Source organism: Phyllosticta citribraziliensis (assembly GCF_038025025.1).
Source record: "Phyllosticta citribraziliensis strain CPC 17464 chromosome Unknown J3D65scaffold_17, whole genome shotgun sequence".
Lineage (NCBI taxonomy): Eukaryota > Fungi > Ascomycota > Dothideomycetes > Botryosphaeriales > Phyllostictaceae > Phyllosticta > Phyllosticta citribraziliensis.
This window is the reverse complement of record NW_027117354.1, coordinates 50,930-73,733: the sequence shown is the minus strand read 5'-3', so window position 1 is coordinate 73,733 and position 22,804 is coordinate 50,930. Positions and strand designations below refer to the sequence as shown.

Below are 22,804 nucleotides of genomic sequence, written 5' to 3'. Positions count from 1 at the left end.
CGTACGTCCCCACACACGGTTAATTGCGCCCGTCTAACCTGCTGGCAGGATGATTAGCGACTTCTTCTTTCCTCAACCTGGTCGGTCAAGAAGCGCATGCAAAGAGTTTGAAATTGACATTTCCAGGTGGTGTGGAAAGTCACATCTACCAACTCTCAACCGTAAGACCCGCAGTCCATCAGAAAGCCATGGCTAATCCGTCGCAGAAGCTCATAAACCGCGGACACAAAGTCATCATCATCACCCACGCGTACGAAGGTCGCAAAGGAATCAGATATCTCACAAACGGCCTAAAAGTCTACCACGTCCCCTTCCTCGTCATCTACCGCGAGACCACGTTTCCGACCGTCTTCTCCTTCTTCCCCATCTTTCGCAACATCGTCATAAGAGAAAAGATTGAGATTGTACACGGACATGCCAGCCTTAGTAGTCTCTGCCATGAGGCCATTCTGCATGCGCGCACAATGGGCCTGCGGACTGTCTTTACGGACCACTCGCTGTTTGGCTTTGCGGACGCGGCCAGCATTCTGACCAACAAACTCTTGAAATTCACCCTCAGTGATGTGGATCACGTCATCTGTGTCAGCCACACCTGGTAAGCACATCGTTGGAGGTTTACATGAGATACTGACTATTTTCAGCAAGGAAAACACCGTCTTGCGCGCGTCGCTGGACCCTCTGATGGTGTCTGTCATTCCAAATGCCGTGGTCGCCGAGAACTTTCGACCAAAGTCCTACGATACGGAAGATGGCGCGGCCAATGGACGGCCAGGAAACCCAGTCTCGCAGACAATTGGCCCCCACGATACAATCACCATCGTAGTCATCTCGCGGCTGTTTTACAACAAGGGGACGGACTTGCTGATTGCTGCTATTCCTCGAATCTTGGCCGCTCACCCCAACGTCAGATTTATCATCGCTGGGTCAGGTCCGAAAGCCATCGATCTTGAGCAAATGCTCGAAAGAAACGTGCTTCAGGACCGCGTCGAGCTTTTGGGCCCCGTTAGGCACGAGGAGGTCCGGGATGTCATGGTGCGCGGGCACATTTATCTTCATCCCAGTCTTACAGAAGCCTTTGGCACCGTCATCGTTGAAGCCGCGAGCTGCGGCCTGTACGTCGTCTGCACCCGAGTCGGTGGTATTCCAGAAGTGCTACCAGCACACATGACAACGTTTGCCAAACCAGAGGAAGACGATCTCGTAGCGGCGACGGGACAAGCGATTGCAGATCTCCGAGCCAATAAAATCCGCACGGAGCGCTTCCACGAGCAAGTCAAAATGATGTACTCGTGGACCGACGTCGCTGAACGCACCGAACGAGTCTACAACGGCATATCTGGCGTGCTCAGCGAAGAGGAGTTTTACGGCTACTCGAGCGGCGGATGGGGCGCCACGCGCGGCCGGGCAGGCGTGCAGAGCTTCGCCCTCATCGACCGGCTCAAGCGATACTACGGCTGCGGCATCTGGGCGGGCAAGCTATTTTGCCTGTGTGTCATCATCGACTACCTGCTTTTTGTGTTTCTAGAGTTTTGGTACCCGCGAGAGAACATTGACCTGTGCGTCGACTGGCCCAGGAAGCTGGCCATGGCCCAGCAGCAGCAGCCGCCGCCGCCGCAGTCCGAACAGGAACGCAGCGGCGTGACAAGGGTGCGGAGCACACGCCACAGGGATAAGAGGAGGGATGCTTGAACTTGGTCCTGGATCAGGAGGTGGGCGTGAATGCTTCCAAGGATCTTTCAGACACGCACGTCCTGGAAACGGCAGTTTGCCATATCGAGCGCGGAGTTTTCTTTTATCAGCCATCATGTTCCCGGATAAGACGGGTAGACGGACAGTGAATACCCTGGGAAAACGGGCGTCAAAGGGTGTTTTTGTTTGTCGTAGAGTTGCTTCAGCAGTTAAGCGAGTCGAGTCGTCTCCACCAGCGATCGATCACGCACGTAGACGCGCACGGTTGGGGATGGTCGTCTCGCCTTGATGAAACAAGCGTCTCTCTCCCAAACGTCGCTTACCAATGTCGTCTTTGCCATTTGCTGGCCTGCGTGGTCGTGGTGCCGATTGAGCCGGAGAGTGCGTCGGTGCTGGGCGCGTCGAAGCTGCATTTGGTTGCCCTGCTCTTGTTTCGTCTTGTCTTGCTTCGCGTGGGTGGGGGGGTGTCTGGCTGGATGGGTCTGCGACTCGTCGGCGCGGCGTGGCTCAGCTCAGCGGTAAAAGAAAATGGGGGACGACGAGACGGGAGCGTGCGAGAGGAAGGAGAAGGTTGATTCGGATAATCGGCTTGGTCTGTGGTCCATAGTCGTCGCTTGTAGATGGAACCAATTCTACATGCACAATGTATGGCGATACTGAAAAGGCTCTTTCGACTACGTAAAGGTATCTAACTGTAAAGGCAAGTAAAAGGCAGGATTTTTGCACCTGACTGGACGAGAGGAGAAAGAAAATCTTCCAAAGACGCCTGCCTGCCGCCGCCGCCGTGCGCCTCGAAGAGTGAGGGAGCAATGTCTGCACCCTTTGCCACGCAGCCGCCACACCATCCACGACGCAGAACAAATGCAAGAGAATAGACAGAGAAGGGAAGACGTTGACCGCATCATGCCTGCCACAGCACCACCTCACGCCCAAAACCAATACGTCGCCGCATACTGCACTTCAAAGTCGCCGTCGATGCCCTCGCACGTATCCGGCGCATTACCGCCCGCCGTGTTCAGCCTGTACACCTCCTTCCACGCGAGGCCAGGCTCGTCTCGCGCCGCGAGCTGCAACCACGCACACGAACCATTCTCGGCGCCGTCGACGCCGTCGTCAGTCAGCTTCTTGTTGACGGCGGCCGCGGCGCCGCTGCCGGACGACGGGGCCGACACGGACGCCGCCTTTTGCGCCGCCACGACGCCCCAGTTGTGGTCGGCCGTGTCGAGGTTGAAGAAGGGCGTCGACGCGTTGGTGAAGTAGTGGTGCCCTGAGAGCAGGATGGAGTAGGCTTCGAGCGCTGATGCGGCGGTGGGGATGTCGTATTGGAGGGCGATGGCCGGCGTGTCGTAGAGGAGGGATGGGCTGTTGGCCGCTGCGCATGTTGCGTTGAAGAGCGTGGCTACGGCGCCGAGGGCTTTGGGTGATTCGGTGGCGGAGAGTCCGCTACACGTGTAGTTTTGCGTGCCGCGGCCGACGGCGACGTGGGAGAGTGTCAGACCAGAAGAAGGCGAAGGCAAAGCTGTGGGTGATGAGGCGTCGGCTGAAGAGAGTGTTAGTTTGATGTGAGTAGATGGTCTTTTGGTCGACGTACAGAGAGGCATGGTTACGCTGCTGACATCGCAGCTGCTGGCCTGTTGCCAGATTTTCGAGAGGACGCTAATGTCGAAAGTCTCATCTGTCAACGAAGATGACGAGGCAGTCTTGGAGTCGGTTCGCCGTTGAAGATTTGTTGTTTTTGTGGGCGCCGCGAGAATGCTGGATGGTGCGAGCACCGCGAGGATGGCTAATGCGGGAGAGAAATGCATCGTGTCGTTTCTCTTGGTTTGATGGGAGCTGGACTTGGAAAGATTTCGAGCCGGATATCAAATCCAATCTCAATCAAACGTCCAGTAGCTTCCTTTACGACTCCAAGAATTAAAAGAAAAAGGATCCCAACAGGTAAACGGCAGAATGGCAGCAAACAGGCGGTCAAGCGTCAACGACGAGACGTGGTGTCGAAGAGGTAAACAGAGACTGGTAAAGACAGGCGTCTGGCCAGGAGCTCTCCATTTCCTTATATGTATGCAATGCAGTGGTTGTGAGCAGGACCCGCCGGTGCAACCAGAGCTGTAGCCGTGTAGTCGGCCTGTGGTGAGCGGCTATCCAGTCGCTCAGAATACTCTGGGCGACTTGATTGGCTGGGCGCGGGTCTGCCCGTTGCACCCAGAACCGCTCGGGAAGCCAGAGGCTGCACACCCTTGCCACTCCCCGGGCCAAGCTTTTTTCCCTCTCTTCTCCATGTCTATTTTGGACTGTTGGACTGTGTCGTTGTTGTTCGGAGGTTGGGGGAAAAGGAACGCCTCTCCCCGCATTTATTTTTTCTCTGCTGCTCTCGCGTGAGCTCCGCAGGATTCTGAGTAGTCAGAGTGGGCTTGCGCTGGCTGTCTGTCTGTTCGGCTGTGCGCTGACAGAAACTGCCAGATTTCAGCTGTACCACGGTTCCTGGATTGTGTTCGCTTTGTGATCCTGATTGTGGTGGTGGTTCGCAAAGCATCTGTGTCGTGACCCGCGAGCAACCATCCACCCAGCCATCCCTCTTCCCTGCCCCGGTCGTCAAATCTCTTACCTTCCAAACGCATCAAGAATCCCGCAAGAGCCGCCTGTACGACGGCCGGCCAGCATGACAGGTCGGGGGCAGTCGACAACGAAGACGCATCCGGGCCAATCAGAACGCGCATACTGGCTGCAGGTAAGCGCCGACCCTGCATCAGACCGTAAGCAGCGAGATTTGAGCACATAAGTCGTTCGACTTGTGCAGCTATTTGCGGTCCCTGGCGTTTGGTGCCTCCCCGATGCAGGTAATTAGTGGATTTGCGCTTGCAAGAGTATGGCGCTGGCGAGCTGGCCACGGCCAGGGTTGGATTGGCTACAATCGTTTCATTTCTTCTGCGCCCGTGGATATCCACTGGATCGTGACGGTCCAAGACCCGCAAGATGTAGTGTTTGGCGCCGTGGTGGAGACTATCTGGTCAACATGGGCTTGACGAGGCCAGATTGCCGCAGATGCTGCGCATAGAGAGCGGCCGCGTGTCTACGGGCGCCTCAACCGAAGCCGAGCAAAATGTCTTCTTGGGATTATGATATGATGAGTAGAGTGGCTCAATTGGTGAGATGAATGGAGCAAATGTGAGCTGAATTCAACCATCGCTATTCGCCAACATGGCGTAAGCTGGACTTTTGTCAAAGTTGGCAATGTCGTGGCCCAGGTCAAAGCCACCAACACTTGTCAGCTTTGCGCTGAGCAGCTCCCGGATGGCAGTAGTTGCAGTCCTAATTCGGTCAATTTCATTAGTAAAACAGGAGTTGGAAGTGAGGATAATCATCAAGCCACAGTGAGGATCTGAAAAATCATAATGCATTACCTCAACCTCCACAGACGGATATAGGCAAGGAGCGACTGCGGGGTGGCATATACATCTCCCAGCTGGTCCGCGTGAGCAAAACATCGCCTTCCAAACGCCACGCCGACTGGCCTATGCTTGTCCCTGTATGCGCTGAGAAATCCAGTATAGGTACATACCTCGCTCACCCTCGGGCTTGTGTCCAAGTCAGGATGGATTGGAGACGTCTCGGACATCAAACCCAGGCTCATGCAATGCTGTGTTGCGCCAAAAATCCTCCCTTTCTCTTCTCTCTGCATCTGTCCGAAACTCCAGACTGATCATCTGCTTTGCGTGATTCGGCACATGATGCTAGTGATCATGCACGGTCAAGCATGATCTCATCAGGATCGTCTTCACGTATCCTGGAAGCCTTCTTGATGCCAGCTGCTGTCGCTATCGCCAGCAGCAAGTGGACCCCCTCGACCACCATTCAAAGCTCCTGTGCCTGCTCCTGCGGCTCCTGCCACTCCTGCCGCTGCCGAACCACCATTGGTATTGCTGAGACTGACTGTTTCTTCCACAACTGAGCCGGTTCCAGAAAGCAGCATCCAAAATACCATGAGATGCAAACCGACGCAGTAGGCTGCAAAAAGATTCCGACTAGTGCGAGTTGCAAGCACCATTCTTGTGACTCGAAACACCAAACGTTCCGGTAGACTCATTCGCTTGAGTGCCCGGGCTGACTCCCGACCCCTAAATTGCGCAAAAGGCGAAATGTTTTGCTCGTACGCTGACCGGTATCGATCCAAGGGTCCATCACCCATTTGTATCGTTGATGGATTTGTGCTTGACGAGTAGGCAGATGTCCCAGACGTGTGTCCCCTGTTGTAGGTCGAAACGTATCGCGTCTTTTCGTACAGCTGCAGGTTGTCCTTTTGCAAGGATGCAATTTCAGACCGGAGCGCGGACACTGTTTGCTGTGTCTTTTGGAGTTCGCTTTCGAGCTCCGCGTTCTTCTTCTTGAAGCGGTCACGCTGCGCCGTGACCATTGGCAGTATCCCAGATCCCCCACCAACAGGATCTCCAGCTCGCGCAGGATCAAGGCTTCCACGAGGATCGAAACCAGAAATGATGGATGATGTTGGTGATGAACGGCCCCCTCGTCCACCATACGACGATTTTTGATATCTTGTAGTGTAGGTCCCGGCCACGGACATGGCCGAAGAGTCGAATGCATTCGACGCTTCCTGTTGTACCCTAACGAGATCGTTCTCCAACGTCTGAGCAAGCTTTTGAGTCTTTTCCAATTCCATGTTGGAATTCGATAATTCTTCTTGCATCTGCTCGAGCCGTGTCTGCAAGTCTTGGTGTGAGACTCGAAGAACGGTGAGTTCGTTGCTCAATTTCTTATTCCGAGCCAGCAATAGCTGCTCCAATGTTTCGCCTTTGCCCTTGCTCTTTCCCTCGCCCGCCTCCTCTGCTGGGTCTGCGTCATCGTCGTCCCCAGTCGCAAATTCAATAGACTGCCGAGCGTTAGTAGCAATTCAAGACAACAGCTATTCGAGATCAATGGCAAACATACCTTGAGAACCTCCAATTCGCGCTTCACATTATCATAATCTCCCCAGCTATTGACCTTTTCTCGAAGTGCGTCTCGATCCTTCTTGAGGGATTCAAGCTCTCGCTCTAGCGTCCTCGTTTCCGTCTCAATCTTTCGTCTCTCGGAATCCTTTTCGAATTTGGCAGCCTCGAGCTTTCGCAACAAGGATGAATTCTCCGACTGCAGTCTCCTAAAGGTGGGATCGTCTTCCACCTTGACCGAAGCTTGGATACTGTTTGCGTTGGAAGTTGATTGGGCCAGTTCCAGTCTGAGTTGCTCGTTCCTGGCCTCTACTTCTGCCAGCCGCTGGTTGGTCCTATCCAGCTCCGAGCTGACAATTTCCAATTCAGCAGCTGTCGCGCCTCCGGCCACCTTGTCGTCTTCTTCCTCGCCCTTGCCCAGTCTTTGAGAGACCTCGTAGCTTGCCTTGAGCTCTTTGAGCAATCGATCTTGATTCTCCACCTTTTCTTCCAAGGCCTTCTCCTTTGCTTCCCAGTTGTTTTGCTTTTCGCCCAATACCGCGGACCAGGAAGCCTCAACTTCCTTGATCTTGGCGTCCCTGCTCTCCTCTACGCCTCTGCGGGCACCGAGTTCTTCCTCGTATTTGTTCTCGGTATCCTCCAGCTGAGTTGTGAGCTGAGAGACAGTCTTTTGGAGGCGTTGATTTTCTTCGGTAAGCTTTGGTACCGTCTCTTCGGCCGTCACGATGGAATCCACAGAAGCCTCGAGGAGGGGGTATGGATCTGGTGCTTCGGAGAGGGGAGTGTATGCTTGGAAGAAGGCTGTGGATATGGACTTGGACTGGTTGGTCAAGACATCGATAAAGTTTTGGTAGGCTGCAAAGGTCAGTGGCGTACTACACAGCATTCCAAGACAAACCTTTGAGCAGGCCCTTGATTTCCGTCAGCTTGCTTGCCTCGTCTAGCTTCCGAAAGTCCTTTGTTTTCTGGGCCAAATCTTTCCGCTGAGTAAGGGCGTCGCGTTGGTGTTCTACGAGTTCTGCCGCTGCACCATCCAGGGTGGGCATGAGGCCCGCAAGGTTGACATCTGGTGCGATTAGAGCTGCCTCTCCCGTGTTGCGAGGAATATGTACTTCTCCAGGCAGCTATGGCTTTTTGAAAGTTATTCTCGTTTGTCGCTTCTGCCTCTGCTTCTTGACTCGTAGGAGGCTCGTGGCCGTTTTCCGTCGCATTCAAGGTGGAGCTCGCATCGGAGCTAGGGTCGACGGCTTCAGCCATGGCCGACGGTGGGTAATGTCGGTGGGGTAAATCGTTTGCGTGCTCGGCGATTGAGGGCGTGAGTATAGCTTCAGTCGTCTGGTGCGCATCGAGCAGCGCAGGGTGGATGCTGGCAGTGTTGAATGTGGGTTGAGAGAGGTGTCAAGTCGCGGAGGCGAGCCGCGGCCGCGTCAGTTGCGGAACTCCAGCCCGGGACGCCCGCGGACCAAGGAACGACCCAACACCACCACGACCACCATGAAGCTTGGAGAGCTCGGACCTGCCTGGCGACGTCAATTGCCATGACCGCAAGACATGGAAGCTTCAGCGAGCTCCGGAAGCCCGCGCGAATGGCGGAGCAACCTCACGCAGACTGGATCGTACACGCTGCGCAAGGTCCTCTCTGACATACCGCTCTCCGCCGAAGGAAACCACAAAGAGGTCAAGATTACTTGCGCTGAATTCTGGAGTGAGTCTGGCGGTGCATACTCTTGCAGGAGCTGACTATTTCCTAGACGACAACTTGTACATTGGCACGTCCGCGGCCGAGATATTGCACTTCGTCCTCATACCACCCGAGCCTAGCGATCCTTTTGGGCAGCCGAGCTTCATCATCGCATCGAGACTTCAGCCGGGCTATACACAAAATGCGGGAATCGGGGTGCAGCAGATCCTCATGTTGCCCAAGGTCAACAAGGCTTGCGTTCTCTGCAACAATGCCCTCACCTTTTACTCGCTGCCCGAGCTGTCGCCCGCCTTTGCTTCCCAGAAGCCGATAAGCTGTTTGTGGGTAGGAGGAGTGGACCTCAACGGTGCGCAAGAAAATGACTCGGAACTTGGGGTTGTCATAATGATGTGCCTGCGAAGCCGCATGCAACTGGTACGGATCGGTGAAGAACCGCGGAGGATTCGGAATATCGAATTTGGAGGCTGCCTGTCCACATCTCGCCGGGATGGATTCGCGTGCGTTGCTGACGCGCACTCTTATGCTCTGTTGGATGTCGTGCACCAGCAAAAGATTCCGCTATTTCCGATATCTTCCCTGGACGAAGAAGCAAATGCTCAAGTCGGTGGGGCTTCCGAGGACATTTCAATCACACAGCCTGGAATTTCTCGAAGTGTGTCTGCCAGCAGCGCAACTATTCAAGAAGGTGGGGATGTCGGTCCATCGGATCCGTCAAGACTGGCCAGTCCTAGTCCAAGGCTTCCTAGAAGCGCGAGGCACGGATTTGACGCACCAGACATCATGACGAGATCAATGACGCCTAGCCCAGCACAAACCCCTCCTCCTCGGTCAACGAGCCCACCGCCCCAGGCATCGACGTCAGAAGACAAGGCTCTGCCTCCGGTTCCACCAGAACCAGAAGCTCGACAGCCGTCTCCCCCCGTCGAAAAAAAGATTACGCCTCTGAAACCACACGTGGTGTCTCCAAATCCTACTGAATTCCTTCTCACAACTGGAACGACGCCAGAGGAGCCAGGAGTCGGCATGTTTGTCAACCTCGACGGGGATGTGGTCCGCGGCACGCTCGAGTTTGAGACCTACCCCGAGGCTTTGATTACCGACGGCTCTGGGATCGATCCGACCATGTCAATGAGTAGCTCCATCAACAACGGTGAAGCCCCTGAAGAAGGTTTTGTGCTGGCCGTCATCAAGCGTCGAACCGCATCGGGAATATCGCGGGGCGTAGAAGTACAACGATGGGACTTGGATCCAGGAGAAAACGCGGCATCAAGAGAATGGCTGAATTTGGGAGCGCTACCGGACACCACCGAAGATGATTCTCGCATACCCACACATAGCAGACAGGCTCTTGGCATTCGTACCGTCACGACAGAGAGCGAACTCAATCTGATCGAGATTAGCGATATGCTTTCGCTCCGGCGATTGCATTTGAAAACGAGAGACTCTCAGAGCGGCCAGAATAACAAGGACGCCGAGACTGCTAGGGAAAAAGACGAGCGTGCATTCACGAGCAGCCTGTGTCGATTTCGGTCGCGCAACATGCTGTGGAATGACTACGAGGTTTGGTGGATTGTCAGGAACCCACTCATCGCTCAACTCGATGCGAAACTCACTTTGGCGCAAAATTCCACGCCAGGGAGCACCATCATCAGTCCAAGACGCCAGATTGTCGACTATTTGTTGAACAGCATTCGAGGCCTAGAGCCGCGCACCGAGGCAGATTATCTTGGATTCACCTACATCCGTCAAAAGGCTTCTCTGCTACTCTTCATGGATCTCATCATCCAGACAAAGTTTGGCATCGCCATTGATGATGTGAACCGAAGCAAGACGGAAGAAGCATTGCAACAGGGTGAAGTAGATCCCCGCATCGTCTTGGCTTTGTTGCCACTACTCAGGGACGAGGTCTTGCAAGGACCAAGGGGTATTTGGATACAAGGAGGCATCCAAGAAGTAGTCGAGGGTTTCCTCCTGCAGGAGAACCTCGCGGACATGTCCTTGGACCCTACTGGCCCACTTGCAAACACCCTGTTCCTGTTGGTCAAGCGCTATTTGCTGCGGTGGCGGCGGAAAAAGGGCTTCGGAAGTGTTGCCGACGAAAAAGAGGTATTCTTCACCGTGGATGCTGCCCTGCTCCATCTCCTACTGCTTCTCGATACATGCAGTCCTCCTGGTCCTGCGACTCCTGGATCTCTGCGCGCCGAGCTCAACGCCCTCGTCGACAATGGGGTTGACTGTTGGGATCGAGCCGTTGAACTTTTGGAGCAGTATAACCGTCTCTACGTCCTCAGCCGCTTATATCAAAGCCGCAAGCAGGCTGCCAACGTTCTCGAAACTTGGAGACGCATCATCGACTCGGGCACGAACAAGGGCGACGATTTCCCCGATGCAGAGTCGGAATTTCGCAAGTACTTGGGAAGAATCCGAGATCGACCAATCGTTGAAGAGTATGGTACTTGGCTGGCCAATCGCAATCCCAAGTTAGGCGTTCAAGTCTTTGCGGACGAGAATAGCAGAGTCAAATTCCGCTACGATGAAGCCGTGGACCTGCTCAAGTCAAAGGCACCAGGTGCAGTCAAAGAGTATCTGGAGTATCTCGTCTATGGCAAAAAGGTAAGGAGATATCAACGACACATGAATCAATACTGACTTAATAGCAAACGCAATATGCCAACCACCTCATATCTTTCTACCTCGACATTGTTGTAGACAAGCTCGAAACGTCACAAGAAGCGAAAGACACGCTGCTGCAGACGTACGAAACATATCGTGCGCTCCGAGCACCCAAACCCACTTACCGCCAATTCATCACCGAAAACTCCTTCGACGCCGAGTGGTGGCACAGCCGTTTGAGGTTGCTCCAACTGCTCGGCACCGGTCAGGATGCCGCGTCATCGTACAAAGTGGACGCCATCCTCGCACGGCTCACACCTTTTGAGCGTGAACTGGTTCCTGAAATGATCATCCTGAATGGACGCCAGGGCCGCCACGAACACGCCATCCGTCTACTCACACACGGACTTGGAGACTTTGACACGGCCATCAGCTACTGCCTGTTGGGTGGGTCTTCGATTTACCGCCCAACCACCGGCAGTGTCCCGACATCTGCACTTCCATCACATGAGGAGCAAGCACGTCTCTTTGGCTACCTGCTCCACGAGTTCTTGCGCATCGAAGACATTTCGGATCGGATTGAGCGGACAGGCGAGCTGCTCGAGCGCTTTGGCGGCTGGTTTGATGTGCAGCAGGTATTGGGCATGATTCCAGACGACTGGTCGATCGACATTTTCTCGGGGTTCCTGATCAACGCATTCAGGAGATTGGTCCGGGAAAAGAATGAGACGAGCATTGCGCGGGCACTGAGTGGGGCAACCAACTTGAGTACCAGCGTGGAAGTCATTGAGAAGATGGAGAGCATGGGGCCGCGCATTATCACTGACGAGGTGAGCGGGCAGGTCAGCTAATCAAGAAGCATGATACCCTTGTCACATATGCAGCAACCATGTAGCAAAGCTCAAAATCATTGAAATGCTGCTACCCGACTGTGACTGCATAAGGCGGCCAGTGCAGCACCTTGATGTCTTGCTAAGCAGCGCACATAAATTGGCAGCTTCCCACCAACCCAACCATCCACTCACGACATGGTCTCGACCTTGTGGGCGCCAGGCATGTCGGGAAGCCAAGAAAACTTGCACTTGGAGTACAGCTCGACGCCAGGCCTGTACTTCTCATTCTTCTCGACGAGGGACAGATCGTCGAGGGACCCGCCCTTCACAAGCGTAACACCAGCCTAAAGAATCACATTAGTTAGGTCTTCTACAAAATTGACCTCGAAAGTTATAGCATTACCAGCATATCGCCCTTGACGAAGACGAGAGAGCCGCACTCGGTGCAAAAGTTGTTGGTCACCTTGCCGCCACTCTCGCCGATGCGCGTCCACGACTTGGGCGACCCGGACACCAGCTTGAACGAGTCTTCCGGGATCATCAGGTTGAAGCTGTACATGCTGTTGCTGCTGCGGCGACACGCGTTGCAGTGGCAGAGGGCCTGCGATGCCAGAAAGAGCACGGATTGATTAGTGATACGCTTCTTTTGGCTGCCTGGCGTGCTGCAGGCGAGCAAGGCCCGTTCCGTCAGATAAGCAGCCACCGGTGCGCTGGATGGCTGCTTGGATCGTGGCGGTCCGTCCCGAATGCTGCTCATGCGGGGATTGGGTGCTTACCACGGCGTTCGGATCGCCTTCAAACGAGTACTTGATGTTGCCGCAGGCGCATCCACCGTTGACCGTCATGTTGACAAGAAGTTTTTGGTTTCAATTGTTTTTGTGTTGAATTGGAAAGGAAATGTTGGATGATCGAACGATATCCGAGGGGGCCGTTGGTCTACTTAAGCGGGGTCTCGGCCGACTTCATACGACGTCTTTTCTAGCACCGACTCGGGTCGTCCGCAAATTCTCCGTGCTGTTTGTCCGCTATTAGAGCGGGGTTGAGACTCTTAATTCCTTCGTCCTCTGCTAATTCTTAAATGTATTTACCTAATGCACAGCTGGCGCTGCTTGTCAGGGTCTTAGCTTTCACTTCCCGTGTCCTCGGACCATTTCCGCGGAAAGTTTGCCAATGGGCCGTCTGCATTAATTCCAATAAGATCTACAGAGGCTCGCTGTGTAGGTGGCGCTTTCTTGTCGGTGAGCCAATTCTCCCCGCAATCGCAATGTTTTCCCCTTTGACCACATGTACTTGTCGTATAGCCTTGGTTCTCCAACTTTCGTCCCGGCTTCATTCTCAAATGTCGGACGAATCTCATAAAGGCTCCCAATATAATCCAAATTTCATGACTACTCCTGCAGTTCATGCAGAACGTACATTTCCGAAATGACCAAAATTAAAGAGGGGAAAGCCGCTACATCTTCGCCTTAATAGTACTACCGCCGTCCAATGAGATAGTTGCACCATTGACGTAGCTCCCGGCCTTGCTGGACAAGAAGAGACAGGCGCCAGCAACGTCTTCCGGCTTCCCGATGCGGTGAAGTGGGATGGAGTTTTCAATTTCGTCCTTGAACTTCTTCAGAGTAGCAGCCATCATCTTGGATTCAAAAGGTCCACATGCAAGAGTGTTTGATCTGTATTTGGTTAGTCGACGCATTCATGGCAAGTCTCGGCCGACATACGTGATGTTCCTCTGTCCCAAGTGATGTGCGAGCACTCGGCTAAGATGGTGGAGACCGGCCTTGCTGCTAGAGTACGCAAAGGTTTCCAGAGCGGGAACCTTGAGCCCATCGATGGAGCCGATGTTGATGATGCGAGCTGGATCACCCTCGACTGCTGCAGCCTCCAAAAGAGGAGTGACCAATTGCGTAATGGTAAACACGCGTTGAAGATTCAAGGTCAAGACTCTGGTCCAGGCCGAATCGGGATACTGCTCATAAGGGGCGCCCCAATTGGATCCAGAGTTGTTGACAAGAACGTGGAGCTTCTTTTCTCTCTTGCCGAGCTCTTCGGCCAGCCTCTTGCACTCGCTTTCTTTGTAAAAGTCGGCGGGGATGGCATGAGCCGAGCCGCCACTCTTCGAACCAGCCTCGTTCAGCTCTGCAACGGCAGCATCGCATGCTTTGGCGTCTCTAGAGGAGATGTACACCTTGGCCCCGTTGGTGACATAGCCCTCGGATATCATGCGGCCAATGCCTTTGGCTCCGCCGGTGACGAGGACCACTTTGCCCTTGTTCGTGTTAGCTTTGTCTTGGACATGTAGATATCTTCTACCTTGACATCAAAAAGACTTGAAGAATCCATTTTGAAGAAGCTGTGAAGATGGAGAGTGATGCTCGACTTCTTTATCTAGTGGAGTATATTAATCTGGGGAAGTTGACCGAGGCTCCCGGTGGTGCCTGTCCCAATTGGGAAATCCCCGAGGCTGCGGGGCGGCTCGACTGTGGCTTGTCCATGTGGCTTGTGGCTGAACCTTCCACCTTGACGCTTTCTTCAAGCCCAGACTCTACCTTTACATCTTCAACATCTAGCCATGGACGAACTTCAAGCAAGACATCGCAAGGAGCTGCGCGACCTCCAGTCTCGCGTGACCCAAAAGAAAAAGGCTGCCACGAAAAAGACCCGCAAAGGCGTCAACGACGAATGCGCAAGACTGGAAGTGGAGCTCAAGGAGCGACAAGAACAGGAGATTGCAGAGCTTCAAGGGGTCGCTGGGGAGGCTTCCGATGCCGTAGACTCGACGGATGTACCAGAGCCTGAAGATGCGGCAGAGCAAAACGATGGACTCGCAGCTGCTACACAGAACCTATCGATATCTTCTAATTCCAATACCCCACCCGCCAGCGACGGCGCAGCGACCCCAGACACACAAGATCAAGGGCCGAAACGTAAGGGAAATCGGCAAAAGGCACGTCTGGCACGTCGCGCTGCGGAACAAGAAGCCATCGCTGCTGAAGCGGCGGCAGAGGCCCAGTCCATGCCCGATCTGCGGAAGAAGGAGCGCGAATCGCTGCTTGCACAATTCAAGAAGCTTGGTCTGAAGGAGCAAGTCATTCGCGCAGATGGTCACTGTCTGTACAGCGCAATAGCGGACCAAATGGCCAGTCAAGGCCTCGACCTGAAGCCACGGATAGAACCCACAGTCATTGATCAGGGCGACAAGAAACCAGAGGGCTACAAGGTTGTCCGGAGCGCCGCGGCAGATTGGATTTCCAGTCACTCTGACGACTTCATCCCATTCCTTGAAGAACCACTGGACGAGTACGTCGTCAAGGTTCGCGACACAGGTGAATGGGGTGGCCATATGGAACTCATTGCTCTTGCGAGGACCTATGGCGTCAACATCAAGATTCTCCATGCTGACGGCAGGGTGGACACCATTGAGCCTGGAGAGGAAGGTCAGGCGCGTGAAGAGAAGGAATTATGGCTGGCATATTACAAGCACGGGTTTGGCCTGGGAGAACACTACAACTCGCTCAGGAAATTTGTCTAAGATTCCAGACCACAAACCGCTGCTTCACGCCTCCCTACGAAGGGTGCCTCCAAATGCTGACCTTGTCCGTTCCCTTACCAATCTCGTGGGTGTTCAGGGGCGCATAGTGCGCATCTCGATACAACCCTATACTGTTTGTTTTGGGAATGATAAACGAGCCGAATTGATCCGTCTCTTCGACGACGTGTCCTTCGTCGTCGTATTTTACCTCATCTCCAGGACGACTCAGATGCTGTTCATAAACCTTGGATGGCAATCCGAACGGAGGGCCACCGGTGGAGGGAGGCTTGTAGGTTGGGAATTCGACACAGACAAGTGCGGCTTGCGGATCGCGAGAAAGGAGTTTCGACATTTGCAGCGCCCAAGCGGAGCGAAGCGCCGGTGGAAGCGCAGACAAGAACTGCATTCATCAGCCATCCAAATCACAGACCACTTCCACGAAGCACGTACGGTATAATCATAGATTATGTCAAACCCGCCTTCTACACCTATCTTTTGGAGCCAATCGTCTTTGAAAAAGTCTCCGCACACAAAGTTTGCTGACCCTCCGCCCCATTTCTCATTCAACGTCTCGTATCCATCTTTCAGTCCTCGCTCCTCTGCTTCCTTTGCCCATTGTTTCGCTGCTTCGATAGCCGCAGGGCTAATCTCGAGTCCCCACGCCTCATACCCAGCGGATGCGAGCAAATGGACGTCATATCCCTTTCCGCAGCCCGGAACCAGCGCGCGGCGTCTTTTTCCATCCACGACTGGATCCGGGAGAAGCGGAGGGTCGTCCGGGCGGAGCACATCATCAGGCAGGTTGTTTTGGAGCAGGTCGCGCAGAGCGGGGTTTGGCAAGCCCTTATCCCACGGCAAGAAGGAGCCGTCGCACCACAGCTGGTCCCATTTGGCGCCTTGGGACGAACTGTCCTTGGGTTCGGTCGAGCCAAAGTGCGACAAGAGGCGCTCGCGGGCGTCGGTAGGACGGTCGGCGGTGGAAGCGTCGGTCATGGCGCGAGATGCCTATCAGGACTTTTGTCTGGTGGTGACCTGTCTTGAGTCGTCGACGAATGATTAGAGAAGATGACGGGTGATGGCAGATGTATGACGGCGTTTGGACGCCAGGATTCGACTCATGCTGGACGCCGATGTCGCATGCTCGTGTCGAGGTCATGCTGTGGCGCCATCTGTGGCGTACAACTTGCGGCTCCACGCCCTAGCCGCCGAAGGCTTACATAACGGCACTCCCTCGCGTCCTGCATGCCGAGGCAAGTGGCAGAATAACGGTCTCCGAAAGAATGTGGGTCAGACACGTTGGTTTTTCAAAGATTCGGCATTCAATCGTGCTCCGTGCAACTGCCGAGGAGACTGTCGCTGCCATGGCGAAGAACTCGCGATGGGCACGATGGGACGAGACGACGTCAGCCAGGAACGCTACTACGCACCACCACGCTGGTCTCCCAAAATCTACGTTTGACGATGAGCTAGGAACGGAGCGAGGACTGGGGTCAGCAGCATTGATAAAGAAAGTGCCTAGCCGTGCTTATTACCCCCGCCACTTTTGCATGCGGACAGCGGGTATTCGGCACTTGCTCTCACTCTCCTCATGTTTGATTCGATCACGCCTCGCCGTGCACCGTCCTACGCCCTACAGCGAGTGACACCGTTCTGCGCCCTTCCGCAAGTGGCGCGGATCGTCGTCAACCATGGAAAATATACCTTGGATTCCTGGCCCTCTGTGGCCTTGTGCCATCTCTACTCCCTCTTCCTTGCCTCCCTGGGCCTGCTCTCGGGATAATTCGAGTTTTGCTTCCTTCGTGCGTGGAGCCAAACAAAAGAGCTGGGAAAGACAAAAGTTGGACAGGTCGACACTGTCTTGAACACCACGACGGAAACAAATGAAAGAGATTGGGAAAGCGACCATCATTCACCACGACACTTGAGGTCATTTGCCAGGCCAATTGCTGTCAACAATGACCAACCACGAAAAGGAGCCCACGGAGTCCACCAGCAAGGAAGACCACGATCTCGAGGCTGCAGAAGAGCAGCCGCACCGGTCCAGCAGCTCATCAGTGTCCGATAAGGACGATGCCGCCGCTCCAGATGTGCAGCGATCTACAACTCGATCTTCCGCAGTGTCTCGGCCCCCCACCACGGTTCCCCGCAAAGAACGAAGAGGCCTTCTAGCCAACCTGTCCCTCATCCCAGAGGTCACGGATCCTTATGAGTACAGCCGCAAGATCAAATGGACAATCACTGCAATAGTGGCCTTTACGGCTGCCGCCGCCCCAATGGGCTCTGCCATTCTGTTGCCGGCTCTTAGTGAGGTGACCGCGGACCTCAACACTACCGCCACCATTGCGAACATGACGGTATCTTTCTACATGCTGGCCATGTCGATATTTCCGCTGTGGTGGAGTTCATTCTCAGAGACCTTGGGCCGACGAAACATCTACCTCATTTCGTTTGCGCTTTATCTGGTCTTCCAAGTGCTTTCGGCCGTCTCGACCAACATTTCGATGCTCATCGTCATGCGAGTCTTGTCGGGTGGAGCATCAGCGAGCGTACAGGCAGTGGGTGGCGGAACAGTGGCGGATGTGTGGGAGGTCAAGGAGCGAGGCCGTGGCATGGGAATTTTCTACTTGGGGCCATTGTGTGGACCCTTGGTCGCCCCGATCGTCGGCGGTGCTCTGGCCGAGGGGTTGGGATGGCGAAGCACGCAATGGTTCCTGTTGATATACGGCGGTGTTGTGTGGCTAACCATTTGTTTTTGCCTGCCAGAGACGCTCCACCGGAAAATGGCCGTTCCAAAGATGGATTCGCCCGATCCCCTGGCCGGAGCAAACACGACCGAAGCAATTGAGGCGTCGGTCGGCGGTATGGAGAAAACAAGCGTCAACCCAGCTCTTCAGCGAATCTCGACGCGGCAAAGTGCCCAAGTCAAGGCCAAAAACTACCTGGCGGTGCTCCGCCGCTGCTTCCTGGATCCTCTGGGCATCATCCTGTATCTCCAATTCCCGGCCATCTTCCTTGTCGTCAGCTACGCCACCATAGCCTTTGCGTGCCTGTACGTACTCAACATCTCAGTTGAAGTCACGTTCAAAGTGGCGCCGTACGGCTTCTCGACGCTCATTGTGGGCCTGCTGTACATTCCCAACTCGCTGGGCTACATGGTGACAAGCATCGTCGGCGGTAGTTGGATTGACTACATCATGCACCGCGAGGCACGGCGCAAGAACCGCGTCGACCCAGTTACGGGAAAACTGCACTTCCTGCCTGAAGACCGGATGCGCGAGAACGCGTGGCTCGGCTGCGTGCTGCTCCCCGGGGCGCTCGTTTGGTACGGCTGGACGGCGGAAAAGGGCATCTTTTGGTTCGTGCCCATGCTGGCAAACTTCTTCTTCGGCATCGGCAGCATGCTCATCTTTTCTATGGTCACGACCATGTTGACGGAGTTCATGCCCAAAAAGGCCAGCAATGGCATTGCGCTCAACAACTTTGTCCGCAACATCTTCTCTTGCGTTGGTAGCGTCGTTGCGCAACCACTCATTTCGGCAATAGGAGATGGCTGGCTTTTTACCGGGTTAGCCGTCATTTCTCTCGTTTGGGGCGCTGGTTGCATTTGGGCTATGGCCAGATATGGTGAGAAGTGGAGGAAGGGCATGGATGGGCATAAGATGTTTGCATAGTGGGTTCTTTTATTGAAGCATAGATGGCACGGCTTGCATAAGCATGAGATTGTTAGATGGAAATACCTATAGACGGAGGATTCGGTCAATTCAGTAATACAAATTATTGCAACCAATGAAGATGTTATGTGAAACGGCACAAGCGATGTTGAAAAAAGAGACTGCCTGGGTCTGGCTGCGGCAATGAACGACTGCTTCCTAAGCCAACGCATAGTGGTACAACATGAATGCTTCCTAATCACAGCTGTAGTAAAAATGAATGTTCGCTAGGTGCACTCATGGAGACAGGATGCCGTGGTGTTCAAGCCGGCCCGCAGCATGGTGCCTGGATCGGCCCGTGCCCCGTCAATCTTCCCCGACGCCAACACGAAGCTATGACAACTTCCACCAATGCACCCCATTGCTGAACAATGTCGAAATGATCACAGTCCTCCGCGGTTACGCTCCTCAAGCGTCTTCCACACGACACGCCAAACGCCTCCTGTCACCCTCGATCTTGCGCCGCCACCGCCGGTTCAATTGCGAACCGTCATTTTTTCGCCGGCCGTACTCGACCGGACATGAACACGCAGCGCCCCTCGAGAATGAACCTGCCCCTCCCACCGAGATTCAATCCGACGAGCCGAGATATTCAGTAAGCCGCGGGGGCTTTGGCGACGAGGATGAAAACATTCGAGAAGACTCGAGTCCTGCGCGTGCAGGCAATCAAAGACGCGCCGGAAAGAGCCAATTCGAGGGATTGCGCCAGGTCGAGCCCGCAAACAACGGGACATCCACTTCGGAGAAGACGTCATCCGAAATAGAACAGCAACGTGCCAAGGAAGACCCGTATGCCTCCGATCCTTGGATATCGACGTTGGGAGATGAACAAGGCGAAACTGCCAGTCCACCAGAGAATACGTCCAAGCGCACCACTCAGGAAGATGTCCTCTCGCTTTGCACGTATACACCTTGGAGAACCGGTAAAAAGCATAACTGCCTCCATCGAGGCTTCGAATTTGTCGACTTTCGCTCCGCCCGCTCCTTCATCATCGAGGCCATGAATTTGAAAGAAAGTCTCAAGGCACACTTGGAGCTTTCCAATTTTGGGAGGCTTGTATATACGAGGATAGGGAGTGCCAATGCCGAGGGCACCCAATGGATTGTTTCGGACGAGGATGTGGATTTGGGCTGGGCGTTGCAAAAGGCGGCAAAAAAGTATTTGGGGAGATGGCAGATGGACGCAGCAGCAGAGCCAATGAGCGACCTTGGATTTTCCTCGTCATGGAGACTGACCACGAAACTGGTCGTCCCTGTATCCGAAAGATGGCACCATTTGTTGGATTTGCGCAAACCGCCAATCCTTTGGTTAACGATGGAGTCCCGACAATTATCGCAGCTCGAGATAACGGCGAGCGAGGTTGTCGAGGCTCTGGTCAACCAGATTGCAGACGATCTCTCGAAGAAAACAAATGGAGAGAAGGAGATGGCGTTTCCAGTGTGGTGCATAACGGACCGGACGCTCACCGTGAGCCAGACGGAGTTTTTCTCCATTCAGGCCAGTATAAGCAAGCCGGGAGATGGAACACTGAAGCTTCGGGAGACTGTGGTTCTCCATCGAAACTTCAATCTGGAACAATACAACGCCATGGTGGCCAAGGAACACGCAAGCTTGATGGGCATAGAGGATGGCACCGAGGTTGCATCCCTGATGAGAATGGTGACATCCAAGTGGAATAGCGTCACCTCGGGTCACCGTAGGGAGCCCATGGGTATCTCTGCTGAACAGGTCTATCTGAAACAATGGGGCCCCATCATGACCCCAGAGTGGCAGCCCCTGGTTCGCCGTGTTCTTGGCAAAGAGATTACGGAACATTCTGCACACGTGCAGGCTCTGCCAGACTTATACTCCAAAGAAAAAATACTGGCAGCCCTTGAGGATCAGAGCAGCGAGGAGAAGGATTGGCGTCAGGCACATGCAGAAATTGCCAAGCCCTTGAACTGGCAGGCGGCGAAGTGGAAAGAGGGGGAAATGCAACATGGTGAGGACCGTAAGCAGAGGCTTATATCACAGCGAGCACCCGAACGGGTTCCAAAGGGCTTTGGCTCCCTCGTGAACATGCTCCGCGACCAGCTTGATGATCCAGACAGTCAAGAGCTTGGGAGGGATCCAAACGAGTTGGTAGTCCGACCTGTCAAAACGGTACCATCGGACGTCACAGACGACACGCGTTGGCGAAAGCAATATCTCAAGCTGAGAGAAGTGGTCGAGCACAACCAGAAAGAACGGCAGTCGCGGCAAACCACAAGGCACAGCCCACGCAATGAGACCTTGAACAACGCTCTGGTCGATATTCTCTCCAGAGTCGGCTTTCGTGGCGAGCCGGTTGATTGGAGAGCGCGCTACTATGAGCTGCGGCGGTCGGCCCACTCGCTCGGTCTGCTGATAAAGAATTATCCGGTTGATGATGCCGTAGACTTTGCGCGGCAGGAGGCGGCGATGAAAGGCAAGGACGTAGCCGCAAAGAAGAATAGCAGGAAGCTGGGCCTACATTGGGGTTCAGACAAGGGCTTCAGTAGAACCGGAGAGCTGAACGTCAAACACTTCGAAGCCGTCGGCCAATACACATGGAGGCAAGCCAGAGAAGACGAGGCCTCGTCGCAGCTCGACGAGAAGGAGTACAGCGACATACTCGAGAGCTACACGGCCAACAAACGGGAGCGTCGCAAAGGTCCCGAGGAGCTTCCCATGCACACCGTCTTCTACCACTGGCTGCCGGGCGAGAGCCTCAACCTCAACAACTCCTCGGCCGTCGAGGCGAACGTCACCCAGATGTGGCGCCCGCAGCAGTGGAAGAGGTCACAGGTGAGGCCCACGAACAACATGTCCCCTCTGCCCGAGCCCCTAACGCGCTCGCCGCGCCCCGAGCCGGACGCCTCCCCGCTGACGGCGCACCGCGACCCGGACAACGCCTTCGTGCGCCCGCTCAAAGAGGACCTCTTCTACCTGCGCTGGTACCCGGGCGACTCCTTTCAGCGGGACCGGGAGGGCCGCATCATGCCGCCGCTGTCGCCGCGAGGGAGCTACGCGAGGGAGCAGCTGGAGGCGAAGCAGCGGCAGGAGATGGACAGGCGGCTCTGGGAGGCGCAGGAGCAGATGGACAGCCTGGGTGCGCTGCGCAAGCCGAAGCCGCTGGGCATGGCGCGCATGGTGCACGCGTCCAGCGGCGGCCCGTCGTTCTTCGACAGAGAGGCGGGCGCGGACGACGAGGCGGAGAGCGAGGCCGGCCGCTTTATGCGGTCGGCGCGTGAGATTGAGGTTGCGACATGCGCGGTGCGGCCAGAACCACAATCAGAGCCAGACCTCCAACGGCACGAATCGCCGTCGAGCAGAGAAGACGAGGCCGGCAACGTCGGCCACCTCAACGACGCAGACGCCGAGAAACTGCTCGCAGAGGTGGGGATAGACGCGGAGGAGAGCAAGGCCAGCGAGACTACTACTGCCGAGGGCGAACTTGCCGGCGACGGCCAGAAGGAGGGAGAGGCACAAGGAGAGGCACAGGGCCGCTAGAGTGAAGAGACAAAACCTAAGGAGACGGACGCGCATCAGGTGTGGTAGAATTAGATGCAAGACACGCTTGCGTGCGAAAACTTGTTTGCAGATATCCCATGTACGTGTTGTTTTAAAAGTAGATAGTGCAGCGTGGATGAGAGACAAGGCGGAAATCAAAAGTTTGCTGCCCTCCTGCTCATATGATATATTGAGACCTTCCTAACTAGGTTGAACAATCCAGACACATGTTGTTGCTCGTCAAGTGCGCAGAGTCGCCAATCATGGTAAA

The 22,804-nt window shown here is 54.8% G+C and overlaps 10 protein-coding genes across 10 annotated transcripts; 5 read left to right on the top strand and 5 right to left on the bottom strand.

The window, feature by feature from the left end:
• Window positions 1-188: 188 nt before the first annotated feature.
• On the top strand, window positions 189-1,943 carry J3D65DRAFT_689250 (phosphatidylinositol N-acetylglucosaminyltransferase GPI3 subunit; the record flags this gene model as incomplete). Its single annotated transcript, XM_066803883.1, has 2 exons — window positions 189-595; window positions 642-1,943. 2 exons carry the CDS (start codon window positions 189-191, stop codon window positions 1,687-1,689), a joined length of 1,455 nt encoding a protein of 484 aa, XP_066649816.1. The 3' UTR covers window positions 1,690-1,943.
• A 321-nt stretch (window positions 1,944-2,264) lies between these two features.
• J3D65DRAFT_642843 (uncharacterized protein) lies at window positions 2,265-3,718 on the bottom strand. The gene is made up of 2 exons (XM_066802033.1): window positions 3,281-3,718; window positions 2,265-3,229 (listed from the first exon to the last, which is right to left on the bottom strand). The coding sequence occupies exons 1-2, from the start codon at window positions 3,492-3,494 to the stop codon at window positions 2,613-2,615; spliced, it is 831 nt and encodes a 276-aa protein (XP_066649815.1). The 5' UTR covers window positions 3,495-3,718; the 3' UTR covers window positions 2,265-2,612.
• Window positions 3,719-5,464: 1,746 nt separating this feature from the next.
• J3D65DRAFT_562590 (CASP C terminal-domain-containing protein) lies at window positions 5,465-7,889 on the bottom strand (the record flags this gene model as incomplete). Its single annotated transcript, XM_066797571.1, has 4 exons — window positions 5,465-6,574; window positions 6,634-7,487; window positions 7,531-7,698; window positions 7,745-7,889. The coding sequence occupies 4 exons, from the start codon at window positions 7,887-7,889 to the stop codon at window positions 5,465-5,467; spliced, it is 2,277 nt and encodes a 758-aa protein (XP_066649814.1).
• Window positions 7,890-8,395: 506 nt separating this feature from the next.
• J3D65DRAFT_175941 (uncharacterized protein) lies at window positions 8,396-11,985 on the top strand. The gene is made up of 2 exons (XM_066794299.1): window positions 8,396-10,947; window positions 10,992-11,985. The coding sequence occupies exons 1-2, from the start codon at window positions 8,545-8,547 to the stop codon at window positions 11,796-11,798; spliced, it is 3,210 nt and encodes a 1,069-aa protein (XP_066649813.1). The 5' UTR covers window positions 8,396-8,544; the 3' UTR covers window positions 11,799-11,985.
• Window positions 11,848-12,673, bottom strand: J3D65DRAFT_642839 (Mss4-like protein). The gene is made up of 3 exons (XM_066802032.1): window positions 12,557-12,673; window positions 12,184-12,381; window positions 11,848-12,124 (listed from the first exon to the last, which is right to left on the bottom strand). Exons 1-3 carry the CDS (start codon window positions 12,623-12,625, stop codon window positions 11,969-11,971), a joined length of 423 nt encoding a protein of 140 aa, XP_066649812.1. The 5' UTR covers window positions 12,626-12,673; the 3' UTR covers window positions 11,848-11,968.
• A 273-nt stretch (window positions 12,674-12,946) lies between these two features.
• Window positions 12,947-14,191, bottom strand: J3D65DRAFT_642835 (dehydrogenase with different specificitie). The gene is made up of 3 exons (XM_066802031.1): window positions 14,094-14,191; window positions 13,502-14,049; window positions 12,947-13,453 (listed from the first exon to the last, which is right to left on the bottom strand). Exons 1-3 carry the CDS (start codon window positions 14,121-14,123, stop codon window positions 13,234-13,236), a joined length of 798 nt encoding a protein of 265 aa, XP_066649811.1. The 5' UTR covers window positions 14,124-14,191; the 3' UTR covers window positions 12,947-13,233.
• Window positions 14,192-14,316: 125 nt separating this feature from the next.
• On the top strand, window positions 14,317-15,425 carry J3D65DRAFT_175894 (uncharacterized protein). Its single transcript, XM_066794297.1, has one exon. It carries the CDS (start codon window positions 14,353-14,355, stop codon window positions 15,310-15,312), a length of 960 nt encoding a protein of 319 aa, XP_066649810.1. The 5' UTR covers window positions 14,317-14,352; the 3' UTR covers window positions 15,313-15,425.
• J3D65DRAFT_642834 (putative thiol methyltransferase) lies at window positions 15,261-16,458 on the bottom strand. Its single transcript, XM_066802030.1, has 2 exons — window positions 15,763-16,458; window positions 15,261-15,712 (listed from the first exon to the last, which is right to left on the bottom strand). Exons 1-2 carry the CDS (start codon window positions 16,303-16,305, stop codon window positions 15,347-15,349), a joined length of 909 nt encoding a protein of 302 aa, XP_066649809.1. The 5' UTR covers window positions 16,306-16,458; the 3' UTR covers window positions 15,261-15,346.
• A 653-nt stretch (window positions 16,459-17,111) lies between these two features.
• J3D65DRAFT_175897 (major facilitator superfamily domain-containing protein) lies at window positions 17,112-19,256 on the top strand. The gene has a single exon (XM_066794298.1). It carries the CDS (start codon window positions 17,268-17,270, stop codon window positions 18,981-18,983), a length of 1,716 nt encoding a protein of 571 aa, XP_066649808.1. The 5' UTR covers window positions 17,112-17,267; the 3' UTR covers window positions 18,984-19,256.
• Window positions 19,257-19,279: 23 nt separating this feature from the next.
• Window positions 19,280-22,731, top strand: J3D65DRAFT_642832 (uncharacterized protein). Its single transcript, XM_066802029.1, has one exon. The coding sequence runs from the start codon at window positions 19,402-19,404 to the stop codon at window positions 22,531-22,533; it is 3,132 nt and encodes a 1,043-aa protein (XP_066649807.1). The 5' UTR covers window positions 19,280-19,401; the 3' UTR covers window positions 22,534-22,731.
• The last annotated feature ends 73 nt before the right edge of the window (window positions 22,732-22,804 follow it).

What these genes read in the sequence shown, in the direction of transcription:
- J3D65DRAFT_642843 (XM_066802033.1), bottom strand. Translation starts at nt 3,494, where the DNA reads ATGCATTTCTCTCCCGCATTAGCCATCCTCGCGGTGCTCGCACCATCC. An exon ending in CAGCGTAACCATGCCTCTCT is followed by an intron (nt 3,230 to 3,280) that starts GTACGTCGACCA and finishes CACTCTCTTCAG; the next exon opens with CCGACGCCTCATCACCCACA.
- J3D65DRAFT_175941 (XM_066794299.1), top strand. Translation starts at nt 8,545, where the DNA reads ATGTTGCCCAAGGTCAACAAGGCTTGCGTTCTCTGCAACAATGCCCTC. An exon ending in ATCTCGTCTATGGCAAAAAG is followed by an intron (nt 10,948 to 10,991) that starts GTAAGGAGATAT and finishes CTGACTTAATAG; the next exon opens with CAAACGCAATATGCCAACCA.
- J3D65DRAFT_642839 (XM_066802032.1), bottom strand. Translation starts at nt 12,625, where the DNA reads ATGACGGTCAACGGTGGATGCGCCTGCGGCAACATCAAGTACTCGTTT. An exon ending in AAGGCGATCCGAACGCCGTG is followed by an intron (nt 12,382 to 12,556) that starts GTAAGCACCCAA and finishes CTGGCATCGCAG; the next exon opens with GCCCTCTGCCACTGCAACGC. An exon ending in TCGTCAAGGGCGATATGCTG is followed by an intron (nt 12,125 to 12,183) that starts GTAATGCTATAA and finishes GTGATTCTTTAG; the next exon opens with GCTGGTGTTACGCTTGTGAA.
- J3D65DRAFT_642835 (XM_066802031.1), bottom strand. Translation starts at nt 14,123, where the DNA reads ATGGATTCTTCAAGTCTTTTTGATGTCAAG. An exon ending in CAAGTCTTTTTGATGTCAAG is followed by an intron (nt 14,050 to 14,093) that starts GTAGAAGATATC and finishes AACACGAACAAG; the next exon opens with GGCAAAGTGGTCCTCGTCAC. An exon ending in TTGGGACAGAGGAACATCAC is followed by an intron (nt 13,454 to 13,501) that starts GTATGTCGGCCG and finishes AACCAAATACAG; the next exon opens with ATCAAACACTCTTGCATGTG.
- J3D65DRAFT_175894 (XM_066794297.1), top strand. Translation starts at nt 14,353, where the DNA reads ATGGACGAACTTCAAGCAAGACATCGCAAGGAGCTGCGCGACCTCCAG.
- J3D65DRAFT_642834 (XM_066802030.1), bottom strand. Translation starts at nt 16,305, where the DNA reads ATGACCGACGCTTCCACCGCCGACCGTCCTACCGACGCCCGCGAGCGC. An exon ending in ACATAATCTATGATTATACC is followed by an intron (nt 15,713 to 15,762) that starts GTACGTGCTTCG and finishes TGATGAATGCAG; the next exon opens with TTCTTGTCTGCGCTTCCACC.
- J3D65DRAFT_175897 (XM_066794298.1), top strand. Translation starts at nt 17,268, where the DNA reads ATGACCAACCACGAAAAGGAGCCCACGGAGTCCACCAGCAAGGAAGAC.
- J3D65DRAFT_642832 (XM_066802029.1), top strand. Translation starts at nt 19,402, where the DNA reads ATGATCACAGTCCTCCGCGGTTACGCTCCTCAAGCGTCTTCCACACGA.